Source organism: Leptopilina heterotoma, unplaced genomic scaffold, assembly GCF_015476425.1.
Source record: "Leptopilina heterotoma isolate Lh14 unplaced genomic scaffold, ASM1547642v1 Lhet_44, whole genome shotgun sequence".
NCBI classification, from domain to species: domain Eukaryota; kingdom Metazoa; phylum Arthropoda; class Insecta; order Hymenoptera; family Figitidae; genus Leptopilina; species Leptopilina heterotoma.
In genome coordinates, this window is record NW_025111084.1 from 624227 (window position 1) to 636572 (window position 12346).

General features: G+C 25.0%; 1 protein-coding gene across 1 annotated transcript; it reads left to right on the forward strand.

The window, feature by feature from the left end:
• The first annotated feature begins 894 nt into the window (after positions 1-894).
• On the forward strand, positions 895-9657 carry LOC122506815 (probable basic-leucine zipper transcription factor R). The gene is made up of 6 exons (XM_043619152.1): positions 895-1090; positions 1571-1675; positions 4622-4822; positions 4959-5983; positions 7371-7549; positions 7645-9657. Exons 2-6 carry the CDS (start codon positions 1580-1582, stop codon positions 8055-8057), a joined length of 1914 nt encoding a protein of 637 aa, XP_043475087.1. The 5' UTR covers positions 895-1090; positions 1571-1579; the 3' UTR covers positions 8058-9657.
• Positions 9658-12346: the final 2689 nt, after the last annotated feature.

A 12346-nucleotide genomic window follows, 5' to 3' on the forward strand; every position in this document is an offset into this window, starting at 1 on the left:
AACTTTGAAAAACTGCCTTTTTTCGGGACAACATCTTCCTATATTGAGCTGACAAACCCTGAAGTAACACTTTTTCACTTAAATTTATGAATTAAAGCAATTCATCATTGATTGTATTATTGTATCATAATTGTAAATCATTTATTAGAACTTAATTAAGTCATTTATTAAAAGAGTTTAATAATAGAACGTGTTTCAATAAAATGAACATTTGAACTTCAGGAGGGTCAATAAAGTAGAAATTCGTCCTTTTTACACTTTGCACTTGTTCAACGTCAAGTGTATACAAAAAACAGTACAATTGTTTTTATTATTAAAAAGTGTTAAATTAATTAATTATGGGTGTTTTCGACGTTGACACTCTGAGCGCTCTGAAAGTAAGAAACGTGGTTGGTTGGACTAGGGGAATTCTGAATGTTGATTGGCTAACCTTCAGAATTGATAGTTTTGTGCTCTGGTTTCATGCTCGGTATCAAAGGTCCGAGCTATCAGAGTGTGGAAATCAGAGCACAAAACTATTAATTTTGAAGGTTAGCCAATCAACATTCAGAATTCCCCTAGTCCAACCAACCACGTTTCTTACTTTCAGAGCGCTCAGAGTGTCAACGTCGAAAACACCCTATAGCAATTAGTTAATTAGTTTATGGTTATAATATGCTTGTAAATCATTTACAAGAATTTAATTTTGTTATTCATCTAATAATGTTAATTATTAAACTGCAAAAATGTATACTATTAAATTGAATATTCAGAAGCTTGAAAGTTCAACACCCTGAATGTTTAATACCTGGAAAGTTCAATACTTATATCTAAAGTTTGAAAGGTTTGGAATTTTGAATCTTCCCGGTTTTCAATAGATTGCGCTGCTTGTGATGATTTTTTTGCGCATGTCACGCATGCGCCTAATGACAGTACACCGATCGCACCTTGCGTTCATCCTCTTTAGTCATAAAAATAATAAACAAAAGGAAACGAGTGCATCGATGCATCTTTTCTTCCAGTGTTTTTGATCATGTGTTTCATCGAGTTTGTGCCTAATTAAGTGTGTTTTCCTTTTTATACAAATTAGAAAAAATTATTCAACTTATAGGTGAGATACTTAACCTCTCAAAGCATCACACAACTTGTCTTTGCGCTTGTACAATTTTAATTCCTTTATTTCGTTATATTACTTTAATAAGATTCTACTCTTTTTTTACTTGAGAATCGAATATCGTAAAGATTATTAGAAATTTTTTTTTCTAGTAATTTTCTTAATAATTATACAATTTCTAATGGAGATAGTAAATTTATAAAAAAGAAAAAATGAGATTCCTTCTGTGCGTTGATGTGCCTGTAAAAATAATCCTATTTCTGTACACAGAGTTGTAATGAATGCCCAAAGAGTTATTTTGCTAGGCACGATTCGCAATTTTTTTTCCTCCTCTTCTGTATATATATTCTAAATTGGCAAAATTTATTGATTTTGAATTTTTAATAATTAATTCCTTGAGAATTGAAAAATGTAAAAATTCATGTTTTCGTTTACCTGTTTTACAATAATTCTTAGAATATTGATATTTTCTTGCAGATTTTCAAAATGACTGAGGGTGTTGTAATAAAAACAAAGCGCAATGGGGCTCGAATTTTCAAAAATCCCCCACAACCTCATATGTGCATTCAAGATTTCATGCAGGTAATAATGTAAAATTTTATGTTGTATTCAGGAAAATCAGGAAAAAGTCAGAGATTTTTTATTAAAAGTACTGGAAAAAATTAAATGTTTAGAATTTATAAGAAAATTCTGAATTTTTGTGTCTTTTAGTTTGTCTCATAAACGAATACTAAAAAGAACATTAAATTTTTACTATTTTTGGCAATAATTTATTTTAAATAAGTTGATTCTATTAAAGAACTGCCATAAAGTTATTACTTATAAATGATTTGATAAAGTAATGTTTTTAAAAATTTTAATTTTAATTCTGTTGACATTAGTTTCAATTTTTTAAATTTGAACGCAATTTTTTGAAAGAATTCAACAATCTTAATAAATATCAAAATTCTTTCCAGATATTCAATTATTTTCAAAAAGTAAAAAAAAATTCTCGTCAACACTTCAATTATCTTTATAAATGAATAGCAAAATTCTTCGACAAAATTTAATTATTTTCAGGAATTTTAATAAAATTCATGGCAAAACTTCAATTATTTTCAAAAAATTTTCTTAATTCAATGATTTTCAATATTCTACTATTTTAATCAAATTTCCCAAAAGAATTCAATTATTAAACAAAAATATAGATAATATTCTACACGAACATTCAATTATTTTCCAAAAAAATAAAAATTTCACATGAATTCAATTATTTAAAATAGAATTTGCATAAATTTTTTCGAAAAAATCAATTGTTAGAAACTTTTTTTTTATAAAACTTTCGCAATAATTCAATTATTTTCATAAATTTTAAAATTATTTTCAGGGATTTAATTATTATCATAAATAATAAAATCGTTCGGAGGAAGTCAATTATTTTCATAAGAAACAATATTCATCACAAGAATTCAATCATTTTAAAAAGTAATAAAATTCAAGTATTTTCAAAAATTTTAATAAAATTCATTGCAAAATTTCAATTATTTTCAGAAAATTTTCTTAATTCAATAATTTGTATATCTATTAAAATTTCTCAAAAGAATTCAATTATTTAAAATCAATTTTGATAAAGTTCTACACGAATATTCAATCATTTTCTAACATAATGGAAATTTTACAGAAATTTAATTTTTAAATATAGAATTTGTATAAATTGTTTCGAAAAAAAATCAATTGTTTAAAACCTTTTTTTTATAAAATTCTTCACAAATAATTCAATTATTTTCATAAATAATAAAACTCATTGCAGGATTTTAATTATTTTTGATACAATATTTTAATCGAATTTTTCAAAAAAATGTAGGGGAATGTAGTCAAGGTTGGCCTACTGTCTAGGTAGGCCACTCGCGTTTTTTTTTCAAGTTCACTAGCGCCACCTACGCGCATTTTTGTCGAAGCTTGTCTTAGTGAAACCTAACTTTTTGTTCAATTACATTTTCGGAAAATCGAAAATTGTGTTTTCTGTGACGTCGGTACAAAAAAATCTCAAAAAAAGTTTTGTGCATAATGTGAAAAACCATTAATAAAAGATAAAAAACAAATTGAATCGTCAAGGCAAGTATGCAGAAAATTTGTGGGACTCATGGTTGAAAGGAAAACAAAGTAAAAAATCGAATCCCGAAACGTATTTCTTTATGGTTACAACAATTCGGTAATGTTACTTACTGTCAAGGTCGGCCACTATGTGTTTAAAATGCGCAAAGTTGAGGACGAGCTACTTCATTTGCAAAAACTGCAATTCTGTATAACTCATAATATAATTGATCATCTTATTAATATTTTTATTTAATTTTATTAATATTTTAGTGCAAAACTTTTTTTTATTTATATTTATTTTTTTATATTGTTTATTGTTATTATTTTGTTATTTCATTAAGTTACAAACTGTAAACAATAAAGAATCAATTTTCCGTAACTCCAAACATGTTATTTTATTTTTTAACGATTAATGCCCTTTGAATTTTAAACATGGCCGACCTTGACTGTAATGGCCAACCTGGACTACAAATTTTTTTTTTTTTAAATCTTTATAACTTTTTCATTTTTAAACCTGTCAATTTACTTTGTACAGAAAAAATGTTCCTATTAAACAGGACTTTCCAACCATATACTTCAATTGTCCAAATTCATTTTTAAAAAAAAGTTATAAACAAAAGTCAAAAAGGTGGCCGACCTAGACTATGTTCCCCTAATTATTCTTAAAAATTAGATTAAAATTAGTCGAAAGAATTCAAATATTTAAAAATTTGTTGATAAAATCATGTATAAGATTTCAATTTTCAGAAACATTCAATTATTCAATAAATTATCTATGTTTGTATTTAAATAATTGAATTCTCGTAGAATTTTCGAATAAAAATTGATTTAAAAATTAATTTCAGTTAAAGTTTTAGACAGCAAATTGAATTTTGATGAAGTGTTTCTAACAATTGCAATTTTAAAAAATAATTGAATTTTGTAAAGAAAATCAGAAAATCGTCAGAAAAAGTTTATAATTTATGAAAATAATGGAATTCTTACAACGAATTTTATCAATTTTTTTTTTAAATAATTGAATTCATGTGAAAAATGTTATTACTTGTAAAAATAATTGAATTTCTGCAACGAATTTCATTACATTTTATTTAAATAATTAATAATAATTAATAATTAATAATCTTCGACTCGGAGTGATTGATATCTTTATGTTTTATTATAATATTCTTATAATTGTTGAATTTTAAAAATGTTTGAATTTTAATTCCTATGGAAAAATAATAATTAAATACTTATTTAAAAATTTAGTTATTGATGTTTGCGAATAATTTTACAATTTAAGAAATTCGTAAGTAAATGCAGTAGAATGTTTTTTTTTTTTGAGTATCTAATAATTTTTAGAGTAAATCAGAAATATTTTACGATTTAAGTGAAACGATTCTAATGGTGAAATATTGATAGTACGAACAAATTGAAATTGTTTAAATAATAAAAGAATTTAATTTTATCCAGGGTTCCGAACTTCCTTGCTACGTTAATGTCTTGTCGTGGGACAAGGTCGCTACGCATTGCAACCTCTATCAGAATGTGCCACTTTATGGAGGAATGAGAGTATCACCCCCTCGAGGGGAAAAAGCAGAAGTTGGCGTTTTTGCCGTAATTGCACATCCCGATGTTCTCAAACAATACGGAAAAAATTGCAAAGATCTCAAGGTTTGAAATTTTTTTTTCCACCAAATTTTGACATTTTTTCACAATTAAAAAAATTCTATTAAAAAATTGATTCTGACATAAACTTTATATTCTTTTATTTTTTAATAGAAAGAAATTAAAATAAAAATATTTCCAGGAACAAGCAACGCTGATAGATTCATTGCTAGATTTCGTGGAGACGAAAAATGAAGGTGTCTACTTTTCGCGACAATACGTAATTCTTAAAGACAAAGATATCACTGGTGAATTAAAAGAAGTCTGGATGGCCGTTCAAGCCAAGAGAGAAAGGGAAAATCTTCTACCCCAACAAGAGACGTGGATTGACGCTCAACCACCGACTCCACAATATCCACAATACTCGGATCAACAAACGCAACATCAACAATTACAAACTCCGCCTCAACAACAACAGCAGCAACCACTACAACAACATCAGCAGCAGCAGCAACAACAACCACAACACGTTGAATACGCACATCCACCACAATATCAATCAAATGCCGCATATTCCATTGGACCATTGCCAAGCAATGAAATTGTAAATCACGAACGTGAAATTCTCTACAATTATCAACAGCAAAATCCAATAGTAACGCAGAGTGAGCAAATTTATCAATCGTTTAATCTACAGGATCGTTGCTATAATTATCGTGAACGAGGTCAACCGAATATGCAACAAAATGCACCGCAACAAAATTGTCCTGCTTATCCGGCGCCTCAATATCAATTTCAACAACTTCCAAGACAAATGGTCCCGCAATATGTTAATTCAAATATGCATATCAATTCGAATCCTAATTCAAATATGGCTAATCAGAAATATAAAATGAATGTTAGTTTTGCGTCGAAAATTTATGAGAAAGATAGACAGATGGATCAGCAAATGCAACAGCAAAAACAACAGCAACAACAGCAGCAAGTCAGTGATAAAAGTCAATCGAATAATACAATGTACGTACCGGTTGACTATAAGGAAATGTGGTTGGCTGATCAAGTGTTGCAACAACAGCAACAACAACAGCATCAGCAACAACAACAGCAACAACAGATGCGACATCAAGTTCCGCGACGTCGCATCAAACCCCGATCACATCAGCATAATCCACAGATGCAACGACAAATGCAACAGTTACAATATTGTCCCGTAACGGAAAATCTACGGTTAGTTGAATTTCAATTTATTATTTTTTTAAAAATTTACTTTTTAAATGTTTTCAATTTTAAAATTGAAACTGAAAATTGTACTGAAATTCATTGATTTCTTGCAAAGTGTTTATCAAAAATTTTGAAAATAATTGAATTCTTTTGAGAAATTTGAATAAAATTGTACTGAAAATAATTTAATTCTTGGTAAGAATTTTATTAAAATTTTTGAAAATAATTAAATTGTTTTGAAGAATTTATTTGAATTTTTTTTCAATAATGTTTTTTTTAATAATTTTTATTGAAAAATTTGAAAGTAATTGAATTTTATGAAGAATTTCTTTTAAGTTTATAAAATAATTGTGTTTATTATTAATTGTAATTAATAATTTTATTAAAATTATTGACAGGAAATTAAATTCTTTTAAAGAATTTTATTTGTTTCTGTTAATAATTAAAAATTTTTGAAGAATTTCTTTAAATTTCGTAAAAATAATGTAATTTTTTAAAAATAATTTTCACTGAAAGTTATTTGAAAAATAATTGAAATTTACAAAGAATTTTATAAAAAAAAAACTTTTGAGAATAATTTAATTTTTTAGAAAAATTTTATTATAATTTATAAAAATAATTGAATTATTGGGAAGAATTTTACTATTTATAAAAATAATTTAATCGTTTCGAAGAATTTTATCAGAATTTTTGAAAATAATTAAATTTTTTTGAAAGAATTACATTAAAAATGTTGAAATTACTTGAATTTAATCGAAACGTTTAAAATTAATTAATTTTTAAAGAATTTTATTAAAATTGTTGAAAATAATTGAATTCAATTAATATTTTTAAAAATAATTGTATTTTTTCTAGAAACTTGTTTAAAAATTGTATTTAAAATAATTAAATTCCTCTGGGGAATTTTACGTTTTTTAAAAATAAATGAATTCTTACAAAGAATGTTATAATTTATGAGAATAATTTAATTGTTTTGTAGAATTTTTTAAAATTCTGCAAATTAATCATCAGTTTTCTATTTACAGGCATCGCAGGTAAATATCTATTCACCTTCTTTTTATTTTAATCTAAATAAATATTCGGGTACAATAATGTTTAAATTATTTTGATAATTCATTACATTTTTAAGTTTTTGAAAAATTGTATTTCTCACCGAAATAATAAAGACTTTACAGTATTGAAAATATCAAAATTTCGATTGATTCGAATATCTAAAAGTTAATCGATTGTTTTAATTGACTAAACTCTTAATCTTTATGAGATGTTAAAATTTAATTATTGAAAAAAATAAATTATTACAATAAAATCGAAATTATTTTCCATGTTTGTTTCTTTTATGTAAAAAAAAAAAATGCTAAAAATGTTTCTTACCATAAGATTTTTTCCATTGCAGAGTGGAACAGATTCATCAAATTCAAAAGCAAATGAATCAACAAATCCAGGAACAACAGCAATTTATTAATTATCAACAATCGACCAATCAACAATATCAAATTCAAACTCAGCAAATGCCACAAAGTCAAAATCAACCTCAATCTCAGTCCAAGAGAAAAAATAGTCAATATAATGGCGGTAAGAAAAAATTGAATTTTCTGTTTTCTAAATCAATACTTATTTATTTTAATTTTTATTAATTTTTATTTTTAATCCTTTTTTCTGTTTCGCAGATTTTAATAAAACACAAAATAGGACAATAAAATTGGGATCAGACATGAGAAAATGGTCAAATAAACAAGACTTGACTGATTGTGAAATAAGCGATCCATCGAAACGAACAACAAAAAAGCGATGCTTCGTTCAATGGAATTCAGTGCCGAGAAAACCAAAAGTTCTTGGCGATAAATTAAATCAAACAAAAGCCGATGGTACAATGGAAACAAATGATCAGGACGAGGGTTATCATCAAGCCTATACGATATTAAAAAAGCCCGAGGCATCAACAATGGAATCATCAGCAACAATAAATATCGGAGATGTTTCAAAATCCACAAGTTTGGAGGATGAAATCGATAAGAAAATCGCTCAGTTATCCATTGAAGACTGTAAGGAAACGACTGAAGTCAATGCCGTGCTTTCGTGATAGATTAGTTATTAAATAATTAATATACAATTAGAAAGGTAAGAGACGTAAGTTAGTGTAAATAACTAGATAGCCTTCATAATAATCGGTAACAAAATAATTGGTCGACGAGATAATTCCAAATCCATAAAATTATTCAAATATTAAGCAAAAAAAAATGAAAAACGCCTTGAGAAACTGTCGAACCAATTCTGCCTTTCATATTCTCTTTCTGGGTAGCTGAAAATAGTTTCGAAAACAAAAGATAACATTGCTTTCAGACACCAATTTTCATTGCAAAAAATATAAAACGCGATCGAGTTTTAAAGGGAAAAAAAAACATTTCTTTAATCTTTTTCTAAAACTTTGGATCTAAAATACTTCTTTTAGCAATTAAATCAAATTTTTTAATTTCTTTTATTAAAAAACAATTGTGCGAATCTCGAAAAATGAAAGAAAATAGATTTTTAATTCTCACTTTACGTGAAATTATTGTACAAAGAAAAAAAAATATTTTCTTAAAGATATACTATATTTGTAATTTTTTATTTAAATTAAAGACAATGGAAATTTTTTTTCTACTATTTCCCATAAAGTAGAGTTCTAATTCTACCTTCTTTCATATTATTAAAAAAAAATTTTTTCTTCTTTTTCTTCTTTTTAAAAATTGGAAAAGATTTTTACAAAAAAGGGAAAAATTGTAATTTTATTTCTCACTAAAATTCTGAAATTCTCTTTTTTCAAGATAATTTCAAATTTTTTTTTCTTTTTAAAAACTTGAAAGACAAGAATCGAAAAGGTAAAAAAAGTATTCTGAAAGCAATTTCGAATATTAGTTGAAAATACATCATTATTTTTAATAATTTATTTTAAAGAGAAAAATAAGTTTTATTTTCAACTATAGAGTAAATAATCAGACTTTGTTAAAAAAAAATAGTTCGAAAGGGAAGCAGAAGGAAATATTTTAATTTTGTGATCGGTTGGGATTTTTACTGGCGTGGCTGTGAAAAAGAAAAAGAAATCAGCTAGGAGACTCACGATCAAGCGATATTTTACAAAAAAAAGTGATTCGGACAGCCAAAAATTCACACGAGACAATATTTAGATAACTGGATAAAATTGTTGAATTTCAAATTCGCAGAATTACCTCCCAATTCAAAGAAACGAGTCCTTGCAAAGAACTGATATTAACTTTTATTATGATGATTATTATTATTAGGACTATAAAATTAAAGACGTAAGAATTAAAGAAAAAAAAAAAAGATCTTCTTTAAGAAAAAAGAACCGGAACGCCTTGTTCCTAATTTTTGCTAGTAAACGCACTCGACACACGAAGGCTTCGGATTTGACATATTATAGGCTTAAGAGTTTCAAAAAAAAAAGAAAAAAAAATATGAAAAAAGCAAAAAAAAAAGCATTGCATGGAATTTGAAAAAGAAAGAAAAAAGAAAAGTCTTTTAAAGACTTTCGTGTAAAAATAATAATTGAACGAGCCAAATTTTGTTGTTGGTATACTTCGCGCCATTTGTCTTCGCAGATTAGTCAGGATAGAATATTAAGAAATTAAAAAAAAAATGATATTGAACACCATTTGTAAATCGTAAAATAGGTGCTCTTCCATAGAAAAAAGAAACAAATTGCCTCAATTACACAATTCGCGATTGATTTTGAAACTATTTCAATTCAATCTTATATTTTTCGGCAGAAAATGCGTCACAATTTCGAGAAAAATGGATTTGACAAGAGAAATCATTTTTTCTGAATAATTGATACGCGACAAGGATTTGAAAATTGTCCTTTTTACTTCTCCGGTGGATGTTGATGAAAATCGAAAATTAAAAAATCAATTTCATGCAGGATTATTTTCATAAGAATAAATTTTTTTTTATCATTTGAAAATATTTTAAAGAACAATTTTTAATTTATTTCTTCTTTTGATTTTTTTCTCCCCTCTTTTTTTATAATTTTAACTTTTCGAATTTTAATTTTTTTTCTTGTAATTAAAAATTAATTTTTTAATAATTCGTCTTTTTTTGTCTTCTCTAAGCTCAGAATTTTTTTTCATTTAATTTTTATCAATTTTTTGTTTAATTATTCTGTCCTCAAAAATTTTTAACACTTGAAATAGTTTTGCTTTGTTATTTTCTTGAAAAAAAAAATGAATTTTTATCCATTTCTCAAAAATAATTATGAATATGGAAAAATTTCTTAAATTGCTAAATATTTTTGAAAAAAGGATAAAAATTCTTTGTCCATCTAAAAAAGTTCTCAAAAAAATTCTAATTATGGAAATTTTCTTAAATGATTTTTGAGAAATAATTCGAGAATGTTTTTTTTTCAAGAAAATATAATGTTTATTGTAATCGTGTTATTTAAAAAGAAATTTTTTTAATAGATTCGTTACAAGAGTTTGATGAAAATTTTATTAATATTTTGGTGAAGTTCACACAACGAACAAATATTTTTTCTAAATATATTTTTCTATAAAGAAAATTTTTTTCTGCTCAATAATTTGAAAAAGAAAAATTTGTGAACGAAAAATTTTATTGTTTTCGTGGAGAAAAATCGGTTAAAAAACGTTGTGAACTTCACCGACATAATTTAATCATTTTTTTCTTTTTATTGTAAATTAAAATTATCGTTTTCTTTAATTATGAAGAATTTTCTATATTCATTAATGTCAGAATCATTCGCAATTATAAAGGAAAACAAAAAAAAATGTCTTTTCTAATTTTATCCGAAAATTATAATTTTAATCCTAATTTTAATTATTCTGTAAAAGAAAATTCGAATGTTCGACGTTCTTTAATATTGTGTATGTATAGAAAGAATTTAGAAAGAAAATTGATTACAAAAATTATAAAAAAAAAAAAAATTGAGAATGATTCTGTCGTCCACTGTGAATTGTGAGGCAATTTTAGAATAAAAAGATGGTTATTGTCTCATAATTGTGATTCTGACCAAAAATTAATGAAAGAAATGAAAACAAAAAAAAATAAATAAATAAAAGATCGCAGTGTGAATAATTTTATCAAAATATCGATGCTCGACATCAGCTGCTGTTTAAAATACGTATATTAATAAGAATTCAAATATGTATAAAGAAAATTTAATCTTACGACTAGAGTGTAAAAAAAGCGGCGAATGTTTAGCATTTTTCAAAGAGAAAACTTTTTTTTTCTCCCATTTTATCGAACTTTATTTTTTTCAATTTTTGATACACAAAATTCTAAAGTATAAATTATTTTTTGATAGAAAAAAAAAACATTATTGTATGTTCTAAAGTTTATTTAAATGAAATTAAAATAGATTTTATAAGAAAATATATAAAAAGAATTTATTAAATTAAAAAAAGATACAAATTTTATTTAAAACTAAATTAGAATTTAATTTAATTCAAAATTTGAAATTTTATTATTGATTTATCGTTAGTTGTAGTATTTATTATTGTTGTTTATTTTTATTACATTGTTTAGTGTATCAAATATTATTTTTTGAAAATAGTAAAAAAAAATAGAAAATAGAAAAAAGGTAACATTTTCTTAAATTTGAAAAATATTAAGATATTAAAATACGAAAAAATTTTTTAATTAGTTGTAAAAAATATTCTATACAAAATAGTAAAAGATTTGAAATTTTTCATTTCTTTTCTAGTTCGATAAAATGTTTAAGAGAAAAAAAAACTAGTTTTCTCCTTGTAGAATTATTATCTTTTATTGCAAATTTCCAATGGAAATTTTACGCCTCTTTAAACAGATGAATTATATTGCTTGGCGTATTTTCCTCTACGATTTTTTGGGACAGGGAACATTTTTTTATGCTTGAAAATTTTTAAAAACGTCCCAAAAAATTAAAAAAAAAACAAACAAAAATATGATATTAGAGCCGCGTCAATATTTTCATTTGTGTCCCACTTTATAAATCTGGTTGAAATTGGTAATGAAAAAAAAACAAATGGGAAAGGACTTAGTCGCATTGAAATGAAATGAGAAATTTTAGAAAATTTTCAATTTCAATTTATATAAAAGAAAAGAAAAAAAAAGAAAGAAATATATTTTGATTGAGTTGCACTATAATTATACATTTTATCATAAGAAAATTGTTTTTTGAATATTGCATTTTAATTTCAAGTCGAAACAGAAATTAAGATTTAATCGTTATGATTTTAGTTACATTATTTACAAAACTCATTTTATTCATCATAGTGTTTTTATAATTTTAAGTTTACTCCCTCCCAAAAAAAACTGTGTATAACAGTGAAAAGATGATTTAAAAAAAGTTATTATTTTTTTTTTTGTTAAGCAAATCCA

Coding starts and splice junctions, on each gene's coding strand:
- LOC122506815 (XM_043619152.1), top strand. CDS start 1,580: ATGACTGAGGGTGTTGTAATAAAAACAAAGCGCAATGGGGCTCGAATT. Junction 4,823..4,958: donor AAAATTGCAAAGATCTCAAG/GTTTGAAATTTT, acceptor AAATATTTCCAG/GAACAAGCAACGCTGATAGA. Junction 7,550..7,644: donor AAATAGTCAATATAATGGCG/GTAAGAAAAAAT, acceptor TCTGTTTCGCAG/ATTTTAATAAAACACAAAAT.